General features: G+C 38.5%; 1 protein-coding gene across 23 annotated transcripts in view; it reads right to left on the bottom strand.

Annotated features, from left to right (window-relative positions):
* Positions 1 to 25,344, bottom strand: part of CADPS2 (calcium dependent secretion activator 2) — a 540,930-nt gene that overhangs the window by 82,247 nt on the left and 433,339 nt on the right. For 15 of the 23 annotated variants that reach the window (XM_045052688.1, XM_045052669.1, XM_045052676.1 and 12 more), the window contains 2 exons: positions 11,683 to 11,786; positions 9,864 to 9,872 (listed from right to left, as the gene is read on the bottom strand). In XM_045052688.1, the coding sequence (XP_044908623.1) occupies positions 9,864 to 9,872; positions 11,683 to 11,786 (113 nt within the window). The remainder of the gene's footprint in view (positions 1 to 9,863; positions 9,873 to 11,682; positions 11,787 to 25,344) is intronic. The other 8 variants (XM_045052672.1, XM_045052671.1, XM_045052668.1 and 5 more) reach the window with 1 other exon arrangement.

The raw sequence follows: 25,344 nt of genomic DNA on the forward strand, positions 1-25,344 counted from the left end.
CTGTGCTGACAGCTCAGAGCCTGGAAACTGCTTTAGATTCTGTGTCTCCCTCTCCCTCTGCCCCTCACTCACACACTGTCTCTGTCTCTTAAAAATGAATAAACATTAAACAACAACAACAACAACAAAAATATATGTGAAAATATAAATCTCACTGGTAAAGGTAAATACATAGACTAATAGTAATATAATACTATAATAGGGGTGAACAAATCACTTTTAATTCTAGTATAAAATCTAAAAGAGAAAAGTATTTAAAAAAAATTTTTTAATGTTTATTTTTGAGAGACAGAGAGAGAGAGAGAGAGAGAGAGAGAGAGAGCGAGCATGAGTGGGGGAGGGGCAGATAGGGTAACACAGAATCCGAAGCAGGCTCCAGGCTCTGAGCTGTCAGGGCAGAGCCTGACACGGGGCTTGAACCCACAAGCCGTGAGGTCATGATCTGGGCCGAAGTCAGACACTCAACCGACTAAGCCACCCAGGAACCCCAGGAAAGTATTTTTTTTAAAAAAAAAACCTGTGCAATTATTAGTTTATTAGTATCACCCAGGACTCAGATGTTCAGTATTTCTCCTGAAATTACACAAACAAATGCAAATTGAAAGAATCCAAGTCAAAATTCTATAACAAAACAGCACTCCACCACAAAAGCCTGTAAAATTGCACACAAGAACACTATTTTAAAACACTGGCACTTTAAGAGAATGATAATCTCAAAAACCACAAAATTGCCAAGTTCTTCCCTAAACTGCTAAGTAGATAAATATGACTCTAATGAGTGAGTGTGGGTTTTGTAAAGAAAAATCAAATCCAAATCAGATAACTCATACTGAAATACAAAGATTTAAGTGTCTACTTCCTTTAGGTCTATTTGATTTATATAAAGAAGCAAACTATGGTATAGGTTTTAAATGTGCCATACATTTTAGAAGTTGGCCCAATGAATTAAAAATACCTTTAATGGAGCATCAAGCTTCCTAAGAAATCCTTATGTACATAAATAGAAGGCATTTACAGTCAGCACTTTTTTTTTCCCCTAGAGCCTTTGCTAGATCTAATGTCAACAAAAATTTTAACATGGCAGTCTTGTATTTTAAGCTCACACTTTTGGGGATACATTCTCAGGTCTTCTTTAATGTGGGAACTACAAATATAATACATAGTAAGGGGAGTTAAAGAATATAGAGTCCTCATGTAAACGATTAGAACATACTTTTCTCCTAGTCCTTCAAGGATAGACTATCAAAATGTTTGAGTCTATACTAATCCCATGCTTTGAAAAGACTGGTTACTCTGCTTTATAAATGTAACTGGGCTATGTGAAGTCTGATGTCAACTGATCAAGATGGTAAGTTTCAGTTACGGATAAAAACTGTCTGAATTCAACTTTTATTACCCTCCTCATGAGTATGAAGGGTGTTAACAAAAGTTTTTTACCATAAAAAATTTTTTAATAATGACTAGTACCAGAAAAATTTGTTAATGGATACACAGTATAGAAGAAGTCAATTCTCCCATCAATGGCATAACGTAGGTGTGTGTGAGTGGGGAAGTAAAAGTGTAGTGTTTTGGTATGTAATTAAATTTAAGTTGTTACCACTGTTAAAAGGTGTGGAGTCCATTTAAAAGGTAAATCCCTACCTAAGAATACTTACTTTAAGTGTAAATGAATTAAACTCCCCAATCAAAAGACACAGACTGAATAAATGAATAAAAAAAAGATCCAACTCTATGTTTATGAGACTTTAGATTTAAGGACACACATAGGCTGAACGTGAAGGTATTGTAAAAGATATTCTGTGCAAATGGTAACCAAAAGAGCAGGGGTGGTTATACTTACATCGAACAAAACAGACTTTAAGTAAAAAACTGCCATAAGAGAAAAAAGTGGGTCACTATATAATGATTAAAGAGTCAATTTACTAACAAGAAAGAATAATTATAAATATATATGCACCCAAGCTCAGAGTACCTAAATATATAAAACAAACACTGACACTCTTAAGGGAGAAATAGAAAGCAATACAATTATATTCGGAGACTTTAAAGACTACACTTTCAATAATGAATAGATCTCTTCCACACAGAAAATTAATAAGGAAACAGCAGACTTGAATAACACTTTAGACCAAATGGACCTAAAAGAACATATAAAGAACATTCTACCCACCAGCCAGAGACTGCACATTCTTCTCAAGTACACACAGAACAATAATACCCAGGAGAGATCCCATACTAAGTCACAAAAAAATTCTTAACTTTTGAAATCACCCCAAGTATCTTCTTACAACAGTGGAAGGAGATCAGAAATCAGTAACAAAAGGAAGACAGAAAAATCACAAATATATGGAGATAAACAAGACACTCTTGAACAGCCATTGGGTCAAACAAAAAATCATAAGGGAAATAGAAAATATATTGAGACAAACAAAAATGAAAACACTATATACCAAAATTTATGGGATGCAGTAAAAGCAGTACTAAGAAGGAAGTTTACAGCAATAAACACCTATATTAAAAAAGTAGAAAGATCTCAAATAACAACCTCATGTCACACTTCAAGGAATTAGAAAAATAACTAAGTCTGAAGTTAGGAAAAAAACAAAATAATAAAGATTAGAGCTTAAATGAAATAGAAAATATGAAGTAATAGAAGATATCAATGATACTAAGTTAAATTTTTAAAAAGATAAACAATACCAAGAAAACTTTAGGCTAATAAAAAGACGATGCAAATAAAATCATAAATGAAAGAGAAGGCATTAAAACCAACGCCATGGGAATAAAAAAGATCAAAAGGGACTATTACCCAATGATATCTTGAATATTACACCAAAAGCACAGACAACAAAAGCAAAAATACATAAATAGGACTATATCAAACTAAAAAGCTGCTGCATGGCAAAGGAAACCATCAACAAAATGAAAAGGCAACTTATGGAACGGGAGAACATATTTGCAAAGAATTTCTCTGATAAAGGGTTAATATCCAAAGTGTATAAAGAACGTTACAGCTCAATAGCATGAGAACCCAAATAATCTGATTAAAGGATGGGCAAAGACCTGAATGGACATTTCTCTGAAGAAGATTGACAAACGGCCAACAGCCATATGAAAAGGTCCTCAGCATCATTAATCATACTTTGATTTTCGAATGCAAATCAAAACTACAATGAGCTATCACCTCACACCTATCAGGATGGCTATTATTAAAAAAAACCACAAAAGATAAATTTTGTTGAAGATGTAGAGAAAGGAGAACTCTTGTATACTGTTGCTGAGAATGTAAATTGCTACTGCCATTATGATAAACAGTATGGAGATTTCTCAACAAATTAAAAATAGAAGTGCCACAGATTCAGCAATCCTATATCTGAGTATATCTAAAGGAATTGAAATCAGAATCTCAAAGAGATATCTGCATTGCCCTGTCCACTGAAGCATTATTCACAATAGCTAAGACATGGAAGCAATCTAAATGTCCACCAGCAGATTAATGGGTAAAGAAAATAGGGCATTGATATACAATGGAAATTCCTTTAAAAAGGAGGGAAATCATGCCATTTGCCACAACCTGGTTAAATCTAGAAGATGTTATGCTGAGTGAGATCTACGCTAGTCAAATCCTTCGAAGCAGAGCGTGGAATGGTGGATTCAGACGCAGAACGGCTGGGGGGAGTGTGAATCAGGGATGCATTAGTGAAAGGTGCAAAGATTTCATTATACGAGATGAACAAGTCTTAGAGATCTACTGTGCAGTACAGTGCCTAGAGTTAACAGTGCTCTGTTACACACTCAACATTTTGCTTCGAGGCTACATCTTGTGTTAAGTGCTCTTATCACACTCACACAAAAAAAATAATGTGGCTTTGTCTGGCTACGGCATCTCAGTTCTGTTTTAATTTGCAATTCTCTAATAATGAATGGGTTTGAACATTTTTTCATATCCATAAGGGCTCTCTTTATACTGTTTTTAGTGAACTGTTTTTCAGGTCTTCCCCCCCTCCCCAGCCTAGAAAAAAAATTCTTTATTAAATAAAGTCTGTACTCAACGTGGAGCTTGGACTCACCACCCCAAGACCGAGAGCTGCATGCTCTATCTACTGAGCCAGCCAGGAGCCCCCTTTCTCCCCCTTTTAAAATTTACCTTTTGGTAGTGTGTTAACCAAATAGATACAAAATATTTACACTTCTGTGATACAGAAGTTTCCATTAGTTCCCAATTAGAATTAATCACTTAAAAAGGATTCATCATGGGGGTGCCTGGGTGGCTCAGTTGGTTAAGCCTCCAACCTCAGCTTAGGTCATGACCCCATGGTTCATGAGTTCGAGCCCCGTGCCAGGCTCTGTGCTGACAGCTCGGAGCCTGGAGCCTGCTTTGGATTCTGTATCTCCTTTTCTCTCTACTCCTCCCATCTCTCTTTCTCAAAAATGAATAAACGTTTAAAAAAAAAAAAAAAAGGATTCATCATGCTATAGCCAGAGAAGTCAACGTTTACTTTCAAGAACTTTCTAAGAACATGTGATACATGGTTGTAAAACTTCATTTAATTTCTTCAAATGTAAATTAGATTAAAACCACATTAAGTGTCAAACCACAAAACAAAATGGATTATAAAATATCAACCCATTAGGTATTTTCTTAAAAACTTGTATCACAAGATAATGTCCAATTTATTAATACAAGTATTATTTTAAATGTTTTATTTATTTTTGAGAGACATAGAGACAGAGTATGAGTGGGGGAGGGGCAGAGAGAGGGAGACACAGAATCTGAAGCAGGTTCCAGGCTCTGTTAGCACAGAGCCCAATGCAGGGCTCGAACTCACGAACCATGAGATCATGACCTGAGCCGAAGTCAGATGCTCAACTAACTGAGCCACCCAGGCGCCCCACAATTTATTAATACAAAACATCGCCATGTAATGAATTAATGGATGGCAAGTGTAAGAAAGCATTGCCTACAGGAAGAATACAAACAGATGTGAGAGTTAGGGACATTTAATGCCCAGCTCGGTGTTTAGGACTTGAACTTTGCTGCTACAAATATATAAACGTGAAAAACTGTTGGAAATGGTATGCTTTATGTCATGAGCTATTGCTCTTTCAAAATATTATCTTTGAATACTTCTTAACTATCTACTTAAATGGGTATGTGACAGGGGCGCTTGTGTGGCTCAGTTAAACGTCCGACTTTGGCTCAGGTCATGATCTCATGGTTCGTGGGTTGGAGCCCCACATCTGGCTCTGTGCTGACAGCTCAGAGCCCGGAGCCTGTTTCAGATTCTGTGTCTCCCTCTCTCTCTGCCCCTCCCCCACTCACTCTCTGTCTCCCTCTGTCTCAGAAATAAACATTAAAAAAAATGGGTATGTGACAAATAATATAAAAGTAAAAAATAAAACAGTGTCATTTCATTACATATGTCTTACTCCTATCTTTTAGAGCTACAGCAATGACTGACATAAAAGGAACCGGAGATTCCTGACTCTAGGTGCAGCAGGACAGAAACTCAAGCAAAAATGTGGTGCTGCAAAGAGGGACTTGTGGTCTTACTTGTAGTTCACAACCGGTACTTTCACGAAAGATTAAAATTTTTAATCTCAAAAGATTAAGAAAGTAACCATCATGTTATGTCAAGGATTGTTTCAAGGCTCAGAAAAATTTACAGAGCTCTTTTTAAAATGAACTTGGAAGACAAAGCCACGGTAGGGAATGAAATAAAATGGAACAGAATTTTATCTAAAAAAAAAAAAAAAAAGTAACTTCAGGATGGCAAGATTTTGCGATCAACTCACAATTTTCATTATTTTTACAGAAGTGTACTTCTGTGTCTCAAACTGTATTCCTGATGAATGTAAGCCAATCTGTAATGAACGCTTATTGTTCTCCTAGGATGACCAGAGAAAGCTTTAAGCAATCACAGTCTTTGAAAAGAAAAAGTAAGGGTCAAAGGCCGTTACCTTGAGAACAGAGTGGTTTCGACACCTACCCACTTAGTTTTTTGCCATCCCCCTAGGTGGCAGTCATCCCGCCGTGGACTGTAAGAAGAGAGGCTGTACGATGTCCTCCCTCAAGGACCACTTTACGGAGGATTGTGGAGGTTCCATGGCGTCAAGATCTCCACCAGGGAGGAGGAAACCCCACCCAGAAATGTAGCCATCTGAAGGGCACCAATCAAGTCATGATTACCTGGGTTAAAGTTATCTTAGCATTAGAGCTAAGCCACTAATTTTTGTATATGAGATGACAGAGGCAGAAGGTAATGCTGAATTGTTTAAGAGGAAAATACAAAACTTGATTGTAATCCTTCAGCCATACCATTTCTACCAACATTCTAACAACAAAAAGATCTTATACGGTGAAAATGATGTATGTGACAAGGTGACAATACTTTGAAAGCTGTGTTTGTTTTCTAAGCATAGTTGAAAACAGTGCAGGTAAGAATGGACACTGAAACTAGAAGTGAGTACCAAGCTTTTGCACTTAGTGGTGAGACTTGAGTGCTCATGGACAAATCAGTTCCCTCGGTGAATTTCCATTTCCTCTTCTGCAAATTGGCAATACTTCTCCTCACCTCCCTTATTTATTTTTTGAGAGAGAGAGAGAGAGAGAGAGAGAGAGAGCGCACGAGCGAGTGAGCACAAGCAAGCTTGGGAGGCACAGAGAGAGAGGGAGAGAGAGAATCCCAAGCAGGCTCCACACTCATCACGGAGCCTGATGTGGGGCTCGATCCCACAACTGTGAGATCATGACCTGAGCCAAAATCAAGAGTCAGATGTTTACTTGAGCCACTTAGGCGCCCCTATTATAAAGGCTTTTTATACATTATATTATTTGATCCTCAAAACAACCCTTCCAGAAAGGTAAATGGCATAATTATCCTTGCTTTCTATGTTAGCAAACACAGAGAGTTTACAGAACTTGCCCAAAGTCATACACTTCGTAGGTGTCAGGACAATAATTTGAATCTCAGTCAGCTGGAGTATAGAGACCAAGCTCTTACACATGTAGATGCTTCTTAATCAACAATACTTGTCCTTCTATCTGTATGTCTATCATGTTGTGCAGATCAGACCACTGTTAATGTCTTCCGGTTTTTTCTTGCCAGAACATCTATTAATATTCCTTTATGTCTTTTCTAATTTATTTGAGGTCAGAAGCTTTTGATTAACTTTACCCTAAAAAATATAGTTAAAATTTATAATTTACAAAAAAAAGATAACTGCATAAATGAGCAAAAAACAGTGAATCTGATTTTGAAATGCACTATGTGCTCATTTTTTTTTCCTCAGGAAGAGATCAGTTTGCAATCCTGTATTTTATAGACAATCTTGAAAGCTCTGGAGACAAGTCTAGTGTCTGGAAGATCCCCCAGCCCCAACATACACATACACAGAGAGCAATGTAACACTAAGGGGCCATATTCCAGAAATATGTACGTTCTTTTGAGGAACCAGTAGAATGGTCTAGAGGACACCTAAACCACTGTCAACCTAGCCATAGGTTTTTTATGGCTCTTTGGATTCAACAAAATCTCTCCTCCCTCATTGGATTCATACATGAATATAAATATGAAATAATCAAGAGAGAAAGCAAACTGAAAATATTTCAAAGCATATCTTAGGGGAAAGTACTTTTCAGAGGAAAGTACTACTCTTATTATTATATAGTATTATATATATTATATACACACAGTATTAAACATTACTAAATAATTAACAGACATTTTTGGTAGGCTATTGATGTTCATGGAATTCCATTTGAGAGTCACTGCAGCAAATGGAACTCTGTCTCTATAACTTTGCCATCTGAAAGCCACTTGCTGGTTATCTTCTTTCAAAATAAGGGACATTTGTTGGACCAGAGGCTAATCTAACCCAATAGTAAAACCACTCTAAAAAATGTTGGTTTATCCCACTGGCTATCGAGATACAAATACTACGTGATTAATACTAACTCAATGGTTGGGATTATTGTAGTTTAGTCAGTAGTTGGTAGGAAGCAGATCTCGTTCATGAACAAATAACCGTACTTTAAGATGCTCCTTGGATGTGCATGTTAGTGAGAAGAGTAGGGTCACACACAAAGCGGCAAAATAAATGGAGAAAAAAAATCAAATACCCTCTCTCTTCACGTTAGAATCCATCCAGAAACATCATCTGGTTCAGATACTGATGTTCATATGAGTGAGTGTATGCACAAATACGTGTGTCCACCCTGAACTCCTTTCCTGTCCTGCCTCCGTTGCCGGAGGAAGAGCCTGGGACACAGCCAGCTGAAGCACAAGAAGAATCGCCGATGTGCAGTGAACTGAGAGCTATCTGTGCCACAAATACCTAATTACTGCCAACATCCTTTTTTCTTACAGTGTCCCTGATATGATGGACAATATTACATTTCGATGATTTCAGCGACCTTAAATCTAGATCCTGCTGTAATCATGAGCAACAAAGGAACAACCTGAGCTGTGCTTGCACTGATGATGTTTCTTCTCTCCTCCCATCTACTGATATTTTCAGTACTCCACTCCCTTAGGCAGAGTCCTAGGATCCACCAGACAGCCAGGAAAGGAAGAGAATGAATGGAAAGGGGCATCCCCAGGCTTGCACCATAATCATCCCCTCTGTATTGCCATCCCTGCTATGATGCCCGGTATGAAACTTGGCAGCAGACCAGGGTAAGACAACTATTCTGCCCCTCCAGTCAACGAGAAATAACAATGTGGTTCACTGCAAAGCACCCAGGTCTGCCGTCCCATCACTAACCACCTGTGCATTTCTGGCAAGTCGCTCAACCTTTCTGGGTCAGTTTTCTTATCAGTCAAATGGCGCACGTGGAGACGGTGTGCTGGTGGGAGCCCAGGGCTTTCTCCTCAACATCTGGGTCCTCCCGGCATTGTCAAAGTGAGTGGCCTCTGGATGGACAGTTGACAGATCGGTTTGCCTACGTTTCTGGTCAGGCACAGTCTAGGCACTGGAATGTTGGAGACAGCCTTAAAGATTTTCTGGAAAGGATCTTAAACTATCTTTTTAAAGAGCAAACAAGGTCAGAAATAAGGCCTCAAAAGAGAAGTGGAGAGGCCATCAGAGAGGAGGGAGGGCTGTTAAAAATGTGAAGAAGTGAAAACTGCTTGACTGGGAAATTGCTGATAGAAACCACCTCTTAGCCCTGAAACTAAATTGCCACTGTGATAGAGGTACAGTAAAGGTAAAAGAAGCCTACACAGGAGCCAATGGGAGGGCTCTGTGAGGCAGACACATTGACCTCCACCAAGGGAGCCAAGCAGGTGCTTGTGCGGAGTAAAGAGACTCCAATGTGAACACCCAGCAGAATAAAGATCAGTGCAGAGTGCAGTCTACTAACTTACTCTGGAAATGACGTTAGCATCAGACCAATTCTCTCCCCAATACTGTTCAAAGAAAAAGTTGCTCTGCTGGTTACAAAAAGAAAAAGGCGGGGTGGTGCCTGGCTGGCTCAGTCAGTAGGTCATGCAACTGCTGATCTCAGGGTTGTACATTTCAATCCCACAATGGGTGTAGAGATTACTTAAAAGTAAAATAAAAATCTTAAAAAAAAAAAAGAAAAGAAAAAGGCAAAAAAAAAAAAGGATAAAACCAAATCATCAAAACCTTTTCAAAAACCTTACTTAGATGGCCAGCAGTAATTATGCACACAATTATTAAGGCACATTTATAGAAACGATGCAACCAAGATAAGTCCATTCAAAGAAATAATCATTAATTGTAAGGAGGAGAAGTAACTTGGTGTTAAAGTAACTACAATCAAAGTGGGTTCTATCTAATCTTCACTAAAAGAGTTATTTATTCCATGCTAGAAAAACAGTGGGAACAGCTTTACTCACCTCTCTTCCCTGATGGATTCCAAGAATTTGGAAGCATTGGGTAATGGAAAAGGCCATAGTGTTACAAAGCATTTTAAAAAGAGGTCATTATAATAATTTTATACTTCAGCATATAGTAGAGTGATATTTATGAGTTATAATTATCCATCTCGTCAACCATATTTTTGTGGATTACAAAATATTATTTACATTTTAATTATATTTGAATACATTACCTTTAACAAGCATTTAGTGACTGCGTGGAGTAGACAACACTTCATCATTGCATTTAAAAGACAGGAGAGTAATTATTTTCCTTATGAGTACAGGAAAATTAAATGTTATTTTTGTGAAATGTAGGGGAATATTAGATGTACCCATTTAGGTGAAATACACTGAAGCTGAATATCCAATCAGAAATATTTTTTAATTCAAAAATGTCTAACACTCTGATGCTAATGCCTTTTAACAAAAGACAAAGACATCACATATATATATCTCAGCATATAATCATTTTCATTGTAACATAGCAGTAGTACTAGCCTAGAGAAGATCCTCATGGGGATTCATTTCACATTATTGAAGCAGCTGTTTCTTCAGTTTAAAATAAAATATCCATAACAAGTTCACACATGACAGATGTAAGGTAAAAACTAGATTCCATAGTGTGAGCTAAAAGCAGATGTTTTGAATGATCATATTTATAATCAGATACCATAAGTCTTAGTTACCTATAGTAAGGTTTCCTGAATATTCTTTTTTAAGAATTTGCTTAAAATGTACTTCCTATAGTTTCTCATATTTTTAAGAACTTGGCCTCATTACATATAAATGTTCTATAAAGTCTTATGTATCTGGGCTTTTAAAAAACTCTTGGCCATTTCATGTGCTTCCTCAAGAATAAAAGCACTGTTAAGGCCTTGAAATTTATTATACTTACTTAAATCCATATATTTTCCAAACTTAATTCAAAGTCATAAAATTCTTTTTTTTTTTTAATTTTTAATGTTTATTTTTGAAAGACAGAGCAGGAAAGGAGGAGGGGCAGAGAGAGAGGAAGACACAGAATCTGAAGCAGGCTCCAGGCTATGAGCTGTCAGCACAGAGCCCGACGTGGAGCTCAAACTCACAAACTGTGAGATCATGACCTGAGCCGAAGTCAGAGGTTTAACCGACTGAGCCACCAAGGTGCCCCCTTTTGTTTTTTTTTTTTAATACGCTCATGACTATTAAAAAGAGCAGCAGTTTTAAGTCTTAGAATAAGCAGTTGGCCCGGTGAAATACCACTCTACAGAGTGAATGTTAATACACAATTAAAACTTTTAACACTATAAAGAATGCAGGTTTAGTGAAAATTTAGAGAAAAGTTTGATGGTAAGAATAAAAGACTAATTATCAGTCATGTAGTTATCCATGTCTTCTACTTGATTTTGTTATAGTTTATCACTACTTTTCCTTTTGCATCTTGATTAATTTCCATTTCTAAACTAAAGCCATCCCAGGATGGGGGAGACACAAGGAATCCGGCATCAGGAGATGGGTTTGTGTTCCAGCTCTGCTTCTGATTACCTGTACGTGTTTGGCAGATCCCGTAAGTTCTCCCGTGTTCCTCACAGAGTGACTGTTGTCAGGAACAGATAATAAATTATATACATCTACAGTCCCTCTGTAACGTACAGGAATTGGATACCCAGGAAATGCACATACATTCTCAGTTTTTCTTACAGGTAGATGGCCAGCTACCTATCAAAGTCTACGGGCAGGCCACTTCTTCAGTGCTATTCCCACTATGGCAAAGCATCACGTGCAGCTTTATAGGACAGTTAAAGCAAGTCGTCACCTCCGCATGATGCTCTTCATTCTGCTGTAAGACTTCTATGCAGAGCTCTGCTAGGTGAAGGACCTCTTCCAGCTTTCTGGCAGGAGTTGCCTGGTTCATGGTCTCTATGTTAAAAAGAAATCATGATAATGTTACCTTGAAAAGAAAAAGCCAAACATACTCCAATATGTAATGAGGAGATCAGGGTGTTGAAGTAGAATAGAAAGCATATTTTTGAGAAATAAGAGATGCAAAAAATACAAATAAATACATTCTTAAAAAAAAACAAAAACAGTTCACCAGATTGTAGAAAATATTTCCCTCACAAAGCAATCACAGAACTGCAAGTGCTTTGCCATTTAATATATAAGAACAGGTGCATCAGCACATTAGATGCTCAACTTCTGCAACAAACAAGTTACTATTCTCCTCAAGGTCAGAAACACAAAGAGAGACGATACTGTAGTCTTTTCCTTCTCTCTGTATTGTATTATCAATACAATACCATTCTCACCAGATGAGTCATTCCTGACATTAGCAAAAACCATGGTTTTTTGTTGCCATTTAAATTCTCAGCCTGAAATGTTTATAGTTTACATTGATCTTAAATTCAAGAAATATAAAGCCACCTAAAACAACTTGGACAACCTGCGATTAACTGATTCCTCCCCCTCCCCCGCCCCATCCTTCCATGTCTGCCATTATGCCACCCACTGCCCTCCTCCAACTGGAGAGGGGTGGGGAGGAGTTCTTTGAAGCTGAAGGTTCTCTCAGCATTAGGGAAACTGGTATAAAAAGGCAAGGCCACAATAAGATTAAGTACAGCTACCTGAAATTCAGCAACAGAGAAGGAAAAGCAGTTGATTTTAGAGATACAACAAACTGGCAGAAATCAGCAGTGCCTCGTATAATGAAACTGTTTCAAACTGAATGTGAAGCACAGAGTTTCCAACAAGCACACTGAAGATAAACACTGTCTTACGTTCATGGACTCTTTGTCCCAGTAAGGAGGTTGTAAAGAAGGGAAATAAAATTTTCAGGAAAAGGGCTTTTTCTTTTTAAAATGTTTATTTTGAAAGAGAGAGAGGGTGAGCACACGAGTGCACAAGAAGCAGGGGAGGGGCAGGGAGCAAGGTGAGAGAGAATCCCAAGCAGGCTCTGCACTGTCAGCATAGAGCCTGATGTGGGGGCTCTATCCCACAAACTGGGAGACCAAGACGCGAGCCAAAATCAAGAGTCTTACGCTTAACTGCCTGAGCCACCCAGGCGCCCCGAGAAATGGCTTTTTCTGCGGAACCTAAGGAGTTCTGATTTTTGGCAATGGATATTTCCCTTCAACTTCTTCCTAAAACTTTAGCCTTAAACTTGAAAGACACTCTTCCAATTGCTCTTATTTCCAAGGGCTGTACAATGAGGCAGTGAAACACTGCTTACGGCTGGTGCTTGCTCATTAAACCTTTATTATAAGCGTACTACAGGTCACAGTGTGATAGATGTGGGGGTTTCCATCCCCCAACCCTGCACTCATTCTCCTAAACTTCCCTGCAGGATGGAAAGCCACCGCTTGTCTGTGACAGGGGTCAAGAGCGGAAAGCCAGTCTGCCAACCACCACATAATTGAGTGTCCCTACATGTTCTTAAGCTGTGAGGAGGAGGGGGTGTAAGCCATGTCCCTGATCTGTAACAACTCAGACTCCAAAATCACTACTGAAAAGGATCCTTAGACATCAACTATCCAATCTTCCACCTGTTTCACGATCACTTCAAAATCCTCAAAAGAGGGTGAAGTCAAGGAGATCATGGCTTTGCACAATCATCTCCTCCATTTGGGGGCAGCTGTAGCTACTACAGTCTGATGAGAAAGACAAGCTCCTTAAGAAAAGTTTGAAAACAACGCAGAGCAAACACAGCAGTAACGTAGACGTGAGAGCAGCCGAGAACAGGTGGGTTTGGAGGGAGGAATCAGCAGGAAGGTAAGCAGAACCTGAAGCAGGTCCTAAAGGAGTAACAAATGACCTGGTAGGTAGAGGACAGGTTTCTAGAAATGTCTCTATGACAGAGAAGTGCGTTTCAGAGGAAGATAATGATTACAAATGTTACCATTTATTGAGAGTCAATTATGTGTCCGGCATATAGCGCCAGGCACTTTCCATGCATCACCACACTAATTTCCCTAACAGCTTTGTTTGGTTATTTCTTCATCTAACTTACAGATAAGGAAACAAGCCTGGAAGGATGAAGTGCAACAGCTAGCAAGTGGAAAAGGGGAGAACTGAACTTAATGTGGGCTCTTACCACTTCTGCTTTGCCCCTGCCTGGCTGGAGTGCAAACATGCAGGAGAATAATAGGTGATGAGTTTGGGCTCGGACAGTGGCAGGCTTTAAGTAAGATCATAAGTACACTGGATAACTATATCCTACGTATAACACAGCAAGTGTTGCTTTGCAAGGCTTCAGATTAAATTGATTTTAGGAAAATGTATTTGTGGTTGTGCAGAAAAAGGAAGGATTGGTGAGGCTGTGTGACCAGGATTCCAAGGGTCAGGTCTAGCAATATGGAGAACTATGGGAAGATGGTAAGAGGAGGGCGCAGGGATGCTTTGAAGAACAAATTTGCAAGCCCTTGAAAGTTACTAGAAATTGCAGGCCAGAGAGGAGAATGACTCTGAGGTTTGGAGACTGTATGGCTCAGGAAATGAGGAATGCATGGTTGTAAAACCAGGCAATGGGTCTCCAATGGGGCGTCCTATATATTTTAGGACTGCCATACATGTATCAGTTAATGATTCTAAACTAAAAAGACAACTAAGTCATGTAAAATCTGCCCACACAGGGAGTTAAGACATCTGGATTCTCTGCCTAGAAAACCCCTACTCATCATTGAAGATACAACTTTAATGTTGCCTTAAATGTGGGACCTTCTTAAAGTTCTAGGGCTGAATGAGTTGCTCCTCCCTCCGAGTTCCCCTCTTAGGGGCTTATGAGTCTATGCCCAGATCCAAGTCAGAAACTAGATCTCATTATCTTGTACCCTCAATATTTTGAATAGGCTTTGGACCATCACAGATAACTAATGAAAGTTTATTGACGATGCAAGAATATACCTTTTTGGGAAAAACTGTGTTAAAAAGTAAATACCCAAATCACTTAACTTTGTGTACGACTGCAAACTGCTCCTGTCACTAACATGACAAGGGTGACAGAATCGGCAAGTCCACCAATGAAATGTGGCTGCAGTTTGAGAATAATGCTCAAAAATCTGATGAATGCTGTATTCTTAGAGAAAGACATCTTTGTAAAAGGGTTACCAAAATAATTTTTAATTCTCAAGAGCATATCACTTACATTCCTTAATTTTTCCATCTTTAGATTGAAGGTATTGAATTGAGTTGAGGATTCTCAACCCAAGGGATTTAGAGATTAGGAACAGGTTTTAGGGCACAGCCTTAAAATTATTTGCTGAGTTTTGGGTATGAAGGCATTGCGGGGAGAGAAGGATCATAACTTTCAGGTTCTCAAAGTGGTTCATAAACTAAACAAATGCTAAGAGTCACCAAATCCTATAATCTCTACAATTCCTTCTAGCTAAGAAATTCTATGCTTCCTATAAACATCAGTGTTGGGCTTTCTCTACATTGGATTGTGTTAAACCTATTCCTATGTTTATATCATGTGTTTTTCATAAGGAAATAGAAAAGCAACAAAATTTATTATCACAAAAGAACTTACTTTCCTACCTTCTTTATTACATTATTTACTGAATCCTTACAACCATTCTGCAAGTTAGAAAATAATGGCCCCCATTTCCATATTAAGAGAGTCCTTGGAGGGGTTAAGGAAGGTGTCCAAGGTCATACAGGAGGATACCGGCTGAGAATGGATTAAAATCTTACCTCTGATGTCAGGTAAGCGGCAATAACACAAGGACTGAATCCTTTTTAATTTTCAATTCTTTGAATAGGAATCACACACACACTCGACTGACTGTATACGTTCAATAGAAGCTTCTGAAATGGCTGCAGGTTTGAAGAGTTTATTAAGTCACCATATCCTTAGCCACAAGTATGCAATAATGGAAAATAATCACAGAAAGAACCTGAAAACCTGTTTCTGTTTACAGGTGACTATGTCAAAACCAGCTTTTACATTTGACACTATCTTAAGTAAAAACTTGGAGAGTACCCTGTGTCCTTCTGAAACTTAAAAACAGTTTAAAACATTTTATTTTTTCCAGACTAAATTTACTGAGAAGAGCAGAACTTTGTACTTGAACATAATGGCCACTCTAATACTTTAAATAAATAGCATTTTTATCAAGTACACTGTGTATACCATCTCTGGCTGTCACTCATTTGACTACAGCCAAGAAGTTTAATGCATGTCTATAGTCAGAACTCTATTAGATAACAAGGTTATCAATGGCTCCATTACAAATCTGAACACTGAATATTTGAGAATTCCTCCTCGAAATGTTCACTTTCTGTAACATCTTCACAGCATTACATATGTCTCTATATTCTTCAAGCTTCGCACCAAGCTGATGATTGTTGTAATACATTTCAAATAGTGTCATTTGAAACAAATATGCCCAAAGTAGCAAGGTTGCTTGATGACTTTTCAATGCACTGCTCTTGGGGACAAGCTTTCTTCATTTTGCACCACTTTTAATTTTCTACAGTTAACACTCCCTGACTGGTCAAAGCAATTCCTTTTCATTATAGCTCTGTACATTGAAGAAAATATCTCAGCAGAAAAAAGGTAAGGAGGTAGAGAAGACAGCTTGACTATTTTGCTTTAGCAGGCTTTAGGCTTTAATTCTGTTCTCTATTGCATACCCTTAGCATATTCTCCCCAGCTGCCTCCCTTCTAGCTGTTTCCTGTCAAAATCCTTAGTGGTGGACACACAGTGGTGCTCAGAGTGAAGGTTGCAAGGGAACCTGGGGAGAAGACCAGTAAGATCATTTCAGTCGCCCCTTTCCCCCATATAGGATATGGAGAAATTTGTAAGGTATTTGACCTTAAGTCTTAACAGACTTATATCTATACTTGCAACCAAACGATAAAGATGGTGTTGGATAAAGGGACTATGGCAATAATGCTACCATAATACTTCTCTCCCTTGCATCTAGGACATAATAACCAGCTAGAGTACATCAAAAAGTAATTCCTATATACGAACTAAGATTTCTTGCCTGCTTCCTCAACATCCCCAGATTTTGTGACCCTGAATTTGAGTCAACATTTATTGCCTGGAAGGTAGTCTACTAACAACTAAGGGGATATGATAATGAACAAGGTAATATTTCAGGCTTCAAAGAAGTTATGTGTCTTTCTCTCTTGGCAGATTATATGGTATAGAGGATAGCTCTATACCATAGGTTTTTGGTCAATATGAGGAAGTTCTGCTATAAAGCTCTGATACAGAGGGAATTAAATGGACTCAACATGCAAGAAAAGCATTATTATCTTGCAAGAAATATGATCAAAGATACGTCAATAGGAAGGCTTTAAGTTGCTCATAGGTAACATAAGGAGATCTTCAGAAATAAAAGCTTCTTTTAGTGAGTCTGTGAGGTCAGAAACTTTAGATCAGAGAAAGTCAGCAGCAGTCTAACTGCTTTACATATAGTGTAATCATGATTTCAGGAATGGAATTTAGGGATTCATCACTTATACGTAACACTTATATATAACAGTGCTCATCCCAACAAGTGTCCTCCTTAATGCCCATCGGCCATTTAGCCCATCCCCCCCAACACCCCCTCCAGCAACCCTCAGTTTGTTCTCTGTATTTAGGAGTCTCTTATGGTTTGCCTCCTTGTTTTTATATTATTTTTGCTTCCCTCCCTTTATGTTCATCTGTTTTGTATCTTAAATTCCTCATATGAGTGAAATCATGTATTTATCTTCCTCTGACTTATTTTGCTTAGAATATACTCAATTCCATCCATGTTGTTGCAAATGGCAAGATCTCATCACTTTTGATCACTGAGAATGTTCCATTGTATATACATACCACATCTTCTTTAGGCATTCATCAGTCTATCAACATTTGGGCTCTTTCCATACTTCGGTTATTGTTGACACTGGGGTGCACGTGCCCTTTTGAAACAGCACTCCTGTATCCTTTGGATAAATATTTCATAGTTGCAACTGCTGGGTCGTAGGGTAATCCGATTTTTGATTTTTTGAGGAACTTCCATACTGTTTTCCAGAGTGGCTGCACCAGTTTGCATTCCCACCAACAGGACAAGAGGGTTCCTCTTTTCATCCTTGCCAACATCTGCTGTTGCCTGAGTTGTTAATTTTAGCCATTCTGACGGGTGTGAGGTAGTACATCATAGTAGTTCTGATTTGTATTTCCCTTGGCTCAAGGAATGTCTACTGACTCTACTCTGTCCCTAATTGTAACCTTAACTCTTATTGGTGTTAATGTTCTCCCACTTTGCATGATCCAGACTGATGACTCAATTGGAAAGTCTAAAATTTATTGAGGTCTTCTGACCTATCCTCTGGCTCCAGCACAGCAACCTGTGGTGAGTGAGAGTGCCAGAGCCTAACACGACCAGGCTTCTTCGAGTCCTAATCCCAGCCAGATCTCCATGCTCATGGGATTTCTCATCCTGAGAGGGAAAGGTGGGTAAGAGAGCAAATTCTTCCTTATTAGGCAAAACTCCCTCTTGAAACCTGTCTGCCACTTTCAGAACTCGTGACTAGATGACTCCGGGGGGAACTCCTGAGTTAGCCACGTAGAGGAAACAGGGTAGAACATGCTAAGAAGACTGCCTCAGAATCTAGGGGAGAAGCAGTTTCTAAAACTAAACTCTACTTCCCCAACTCTTCAGGGCCAACCTGACTCAACCTTGCCCAGTATCTGACTCCCCAAGACGTGGTACTCTCAGCTAATGCAAGAGAATAGCATTAACATGGATCCCTTCCTGGATTGTCTGATGGCAACCTAAATGTTAGTACAGTTTTGAGAGTGCTGGAATACATCCATCGCTGCAATCGATGACTGGAATAACTTCCGTATTAGATCTGTGGTTCTCAGCTTCGGCATGCACCAGAACCTCCCGGAGAGCTTGTTAAACACGGATTCCCTGGCATCACCCTCTGAATTTCAGATTCCGTAGATCTTGTTTGGGACCCAAGAATCTGCATTTCCTACAAGTTCCTAGGAGTTGCCAATGATGCCACTTTGGGGAATGCACTTTGAGAACTACCAGTGTTTATGAAAAACAAACATATACCACGGTGACCCATAGGAACTTCAGATTATTTCATTTACCTGAAATCAAGCTACCTCTTTGTATAAATTTCATTTTAGGGGAAAAAAAGGTGACTTTTTCTGTAGAATCTGAACACATCTTACTTTTCTGTCATGTTATTCAGTAGGATGGTGTACATATTTGAACAATTCTGTGTGAATGAAAATATCTGGAATGTTATGGCCTCCCTACAGCTGTTTAAAATCCCTGAGAGTACTAATACCATGGATGTTTGAAAACAATAGGTCTGTGGCCTAATTCCAAGAATCCCTTGGGTATTAACTTCCTTAATAACCCTGCCATTTAAAGCAACAGTTGCAGTTAATACCTCTGGAATTAACCATGCTAATGATACAGCACTTTGGAGTAATTGTTCTGTTGTGACAGTCACATTAGCTACTTTACCTGGATTATCTCTCCCCTCAGTAAATTCATTTTTAAGCCAATGGTCAACTCTGGATCAAAGGAGATTGGCCACTGGAGTATAGGCCCATAGCAGCCAGAATGGACCCAAACCGAACAAATGCAGAAGCCAAGAACAAGTGGAGATTCAGGGGTAATGGGCCATAAAAAGATACATATGTGAGGTAGACATCAGTGAGGTTTTGTGAGACTTTCTTCAGGAGGAATACAGCAACATAGTCTCCTCTTAAGATCTTAAAATAAGGGGTGATGGTGATGGAATCAGAGAAATATTAGTAGGCTTAAATTGTCACAGGCTTTTATAGTTATGTGATTTGTAAGAGTGGAGAAACACAGACACCTTGGCTTGATTTTATTAAAGTTGTCCTTTTAGGGGCACCTGGGTGGCTCAGTCAGTTGAGCATCTGACTTCGGCTCAGGTCATGATCTCATGGTTGGTGAGTTTGAGCCCCGCATTGGTCTCTGTGCTGACAGCTCAGAACCTGGAGCCTACTTCGGATTGTGTCTCCCTCTCTCTCTGCCCCTCCCCCGTTCACGCTCTCTCTCTCAAAAATAAACCCTTAAAAAGTTAAAAAAAAATAAAGTCTTTTTAACTATTGTGACGCTGGCTTTCAAGTTTGTGAAGAAGGAAGATCCAGGATCTCACAGGAAAAAAAAAGTATCTTCATAGGATTGCTGGCTGAGAGGACTATGAAGGCTTGACAGAGAAAAAAAACTTTCTGCAATGTTTATTTAACTCTGTTTAGCTCTGGTTAGAAATATGTTGCAGGATTTTAATGACAGCATAAAATTTTTCCATGGAGAATTCTGCCTAACTGTGTAACAGGGGTTTTCCTAAAGACTGGTCTTTATAGCTATCCCGTTATATAGCCTATACATCTATCATACATATATCTCACACACACTGCTATATATTCAGCAGCTGAAACTGATAAATGGTCTCCTTGGTTTTAGTGCTCCTTATCCTCTCAACAGAATTCAGATTCAGAAATTGATCTCAGTTATAATAACTTCCAGGCCAGTACTAAATTATCACATAATTAAGGGCTATAGCATCTTAAATTTCATGCCTAGTTCTTGTCTTCTAATTACATTTACTTAAAATAGCATTTTCTTGGTCATTTGTTACATTCACGCATCAAAGAAGTACCATCACACTTCCACTCTCCCATCCTCCTCCTGCCCCTTAAACTCTCTTTCATTCTCAGGGAGAAGGTCTGCCCGTGAACAGTCAGGCAAAGCAGGATCCCGGAGGTAGTGGTGATGACGGGCAATGAGGAGGGTGAAAAGTCAGGACTGCAGAGGCTGGCCAGTGGGAGGCAAGCTGAAGAAGGAAAGAGAACAGTATGAAAGATCTATTTTGAAAAGATTTGTAGCCTTGGGTACTAAGAAATGAGTCAAAGATCTTGATGTCTGTATGTATCTCTGTCTCCTTTGAGATATAAACAAGATGGGGTAGGGCAGCCAACTAATGCGTTAGTGGTGATATCTGATGCTTAGATTTGGAGAATGTCTCCTACTTGGACAAGTGTAAAGACCAGGTGTAGAGAGGCGGGTTGGGCTTGGTGATATCTTGAATGTTTCTACCATTTTAACAACCTGGGTCTGCCAGCCACTGTGAAAATGTGTGTAAACAAAATGCCTCTGGGGTATTTTTACAGGTTTATCCTTTTGAAATAAAAAAGGATCTGGCATTACAGACACTCATTAGGCCTTTTAATTTAGCTCTTGAAGCTATATGGCCACTTAGTTACGGCCGATAGGTAATAACCTCTGATTTCTAAAACTATTCACCTGTCCAGGCTCCGAGTACTTACAAACTCTATTGAGCTATCAAGAGGTGAAATCTGTCAGTTTGCATTACTCTGGTTTTGTCCAACTGGAAAAGACTTTTTAATACATCTAAACTACTCAGATTAACAAGGTGCTGCAGGAGCCACAGGGCTATATGTCACTTGGTTTACCTGTTGACACACGTTAGTAAATAAATGAAAAGGTCACCAATCAGCGGGTTTCAAACTATGGATTTAGAGAATGATAAATTCTACCAAATGGCTCATAAGAAAACTTGCTATTCCAAGGCTGCATTTATCTGTGCACCACATTCCATGTGAAAGTAAAAAAAAAAATAAAACATGACACATTGTCAAGTGAGCTGAGTAAACTGACATCCTTTTTGAGACCTTTTAGGGAACAGGTGTTGAACACTTGTAATGAGATTTCCATGCATCTTCGGAGGAAGGAGAGAAGACTTTAGCAAGAGCTGTTCAGAGTGTTAGAGATCATGGCTGAGGGAATAATTCCTGGTAAGGGGCACACTGAAGGAGACATTACATAAATGCTTGGTTTTTCTCAGGAGGTGCTTATGTTCTGGTTAAGAATTTCTACAGAAGGCAAATATTCATCAAAGAGAAGGTTTGGGGGGAAGATAATGTTTTTCCAGCTCGTGGGCAATCTGGGATATATTCAATTAAGTACTCTTGATGCATTATTTTGTGTAGCTCCCTTATATTATCTTCTGAATCTTTTCTCTCTTGCAACTGGGAATCAGTAGGATTCATGGAAGCTTTCACGGCATCACTTCAGAGGGGTCAAGTATTTTTCTCAAGGATAGATGGTTAGCTGACAATTCTATGTAGAAAATGAAGTAACTACACTGGAACATGCTAGGTTTTATCAGAAAGTTAAAAACAATTTTGCTACATATCTCAAATAGATACCAGACAAGCTTGAGAAATTACCAAGGAAGCAAAACGGTAAAAACATTAGTTGGGGATAGTTACAATAAAGAGAACTACCAGGGAGCCTGGGTGGCTCAGTCAGTTAAGCGTCTAACTTTTGACTTTGGCTCAGGTTATGATCTCGTGGTTGTGAGATCAAGCCCCACGCTGGGCTTTGAGCTGATAGTTTGGGGCCTGCTTGCGATTCTCTCTTCCTCTCCCGACTCATTCGCTCTCAAACTTTCAAAAAAATAAAGAGAAACACTAAATCCATAGCAGTAGACATTTTCTTCATTACATTGAGGTTTCTGATCTCTCTGGAGGCCATGCTTCCACCAGAGAGGGATTCAGTTTATTTTTTGTCCCTTCTTTCTAGCATCATCTTCGAAACAGTCCATCCTTTCCCCACTGGTTTATGGTCCATTTTATTATGGATGAAGCACAGCAGGCTCCCATCGGTACGTGAGCCTGTAGATTCTTCTTCACAGGCTTTGGTGATAGTTTTGTAATCTTAGTGTCGGCCAAGGCAAGTCTCCATGCGTTTTATTTTCTTAAGTTGACTTATTCAGTATCCTTTATTCTTGCACTTATATTTTCAATTTATCACGTTCTTAAAAAAAAAAAAAACCTCTGGAATTCCAACAGACACTGCAATTAATTTATACATTTGGGGGGAGAGTTTAATTATCATACTGTCAAGTCCTCTCTCTTAAGGGCAAGGACTATCTTACATCTATTTAGATCTCTCTTTACGACCTCTGAGTTTCAAAATTTTCTTTAGAGGTCTAGGAAGTTTTGCATGTTTTTGGCAAAGTTAATTCCTGGATGTTTGGTGGTTACTGTAAAAGATACTTTTGGTTAATATTTTCTAGGCAGTTAACTGATGGTGGTTAGTGGTTTCTAGGCAGTGGTTCTCTGACTGTGGTTTGCAGACCACCGCAGATCCCCAGGACCTTTCAGGGATCTGTGAGTGCAAAAGTATTTTCATAATAATACTGAAATGTTTTTGCTTTTTTGACTTAGTTGATCTTCACAGTGATGGTACAAAAGCAGTGGCAGGTAAAACTCTTGTTACCTTAGCATGAATCAAGGCTGTGGTGCTAAATTATAATCACTGGGTTCTTTACCCCCGTGCATGCAAGAAAAAAGCCAGTTTTACATACAAAAGTCCTTGATCAAACAGTAAAAAAAAACCCACCCACTTTATTGAATCTCTCCCCTTGAGTATACATTTTTAAATATCGTCTGTGACAAAATGAGAACTTGGCATTAGGCACATCTGCATACTGAAGCGTTATGATTGTCTAAAGTAAAAGTGTGTGCTTGTTTCAGTCTCGGCTGAACTGTTTTATTTTCAGAGAACCATTTTTTAGTTGAAAAGCCTACCGATGGACAAAAATATGGTTATTCAGACTTGGGGATATTTGGTAGACGTTTTCTGAAAAATTAAGTAAACCTGTCACTTAAATAGTATTTGTTGCTAATGATAAAATTAAAGCTTTCAAGGAAAATTGGAATTTTAGTAAGACTGTATCTGTCATGCACTTGACAGCTTCCCAAGACTTTGAGACTTTTCTGATGATATTAACAAGGGTGACTTTATTATACTTGTTAACACTAAGAGTATCTTAACTCAGTGGACCAAATGATTAGTACATGGTGTTAAAAAATCATGCATAGTGAAAAACGTATTCAAAGTACATGATGAACCAACTGGATTTAATAGCATGAAAAATTCATTGATAGGCTTTCAGATTCGACATTGCAATTAACCCATAAGAAATTATCACTTGCCAAGCTTTAGTATAACACAGAAGAAAACCCACAATTATCTAAAAAGTCTATTAAAATACTTTCCCCTTTTCCCACTGCAGATCAGTATATGTCGATTTTTAAAAAACATACATCAACCAAAATAACATATTGTCATAGACTCAGTGTGAAGTGCCTATGAGAATCCAGCTGTCTTCTATGAAGACAGCCATTAAAGAGGTGTGCAAAAAATTTTTTATAAAGCTATTTATGTTGACAGGTAATGGGTTTGCTATTGCTATTTGTAAAGAGTAATATTTTACGAATTTCTCTATGTTATTCTTCTAGTATGGTAAATACTGGTAAACAACCTATCTGAACAAAAGCTTTTTGGGATCTGAATTTTTAGAGTGTACTAAGTTTGTGAGACTAAATTATTCGAGAACTACTGGTGTAGAGAGAGGCTATGGATTTTAGCAGGCTGATTTTATAGCTGGCAACCTGGCTGAACACTTACATATAAAAGGTTCTATGTAGATCCTGTTGGATTTTCTAGGCAGATGGTCATTTCATCTGCAATGATGGTTTTACCTCCTCTTTCCATTCTTTGGATTTACTTTTTTCATTTCTTTCATGCTGTCCAAGACTCCCAGTGTTGTGACGATACTGGAAGTAACTATCACAAACCCTAGTGGGAATGCCTCTAACTTCCTTCATTATGTAAAACATTTGGTGTAGGTTTTTTTCCATATGGGTTTTATAAAGCTAAGAAATTCCAAGATGCTCACAGTACAATTTTCCACATACTTTTTTTTTTTTTTTTTTTTTTTTACGTCTCTAGAGGTAGGATTTTTGCTTTTAGTTTGTTTCCTAATGTTGAACTCCTTTTATATTTCTGGGATAAACCCCGTTGATTATTTTCCCAATAAACTGTTGGATTCTGTAGGCTTATACTTAGGGGTTTTGCATATGTAGGCTCACAATGAAATGGGCCTGTAATAACGTTCTTTTGTTCTACTGCCTTTACCAGGTATGGAAATTAAGATTGTATTTGCCTCATGAAATGGACTGGACAGGATTCATTCATTTTCCACTTCACTGAACTTATTTTGGATAGGATTTTTTCCTTAAAAATATGGTAGAACTCACGTCCAAAACCAACCAGGCTTAGGGATCTGGGAAAGGGAGAGTTTTCACAACCATTTCAATTACTTTAAAACTTAATAGCCTGAGTCTCATTTCTTGTCTTGACCACACCAATATAGGTTTTCAAGAAATGTAATCAATTTCATCTAGACTTTCAATTTTTGTCTTTGTTCATAATACTCTTCCATTATTTTCTATACCTCTTGTGTCTCTATTTTTCATATTATATTTACCTGAATTTTTTTCATAATCAGTCTGATGGAAGTCTATCTTACTCTTTCTATTCTCCACATCACTTTGCTTTCTTTTACACTGTCTACATCTTCACCTTTCCTGCTGCTCTCACTAATCTCCCAGATGACAAGCTCTCCAGC

This window comes from Felis catus, chromosome A2, assembly GCF_018350175.1.
Source record: "Felis catus isolate Fca126 chromosome A2, F.catus_Fca126_mat1.0, whole genome shotgun sequence".
In the NCBI taxonomy this organism is placed as follows: domain Eukaryota; kingdom Metazoa; phylum Chordata; class Mammalia; order Carnivora; family Felidae; genus Felis; species Felis catus.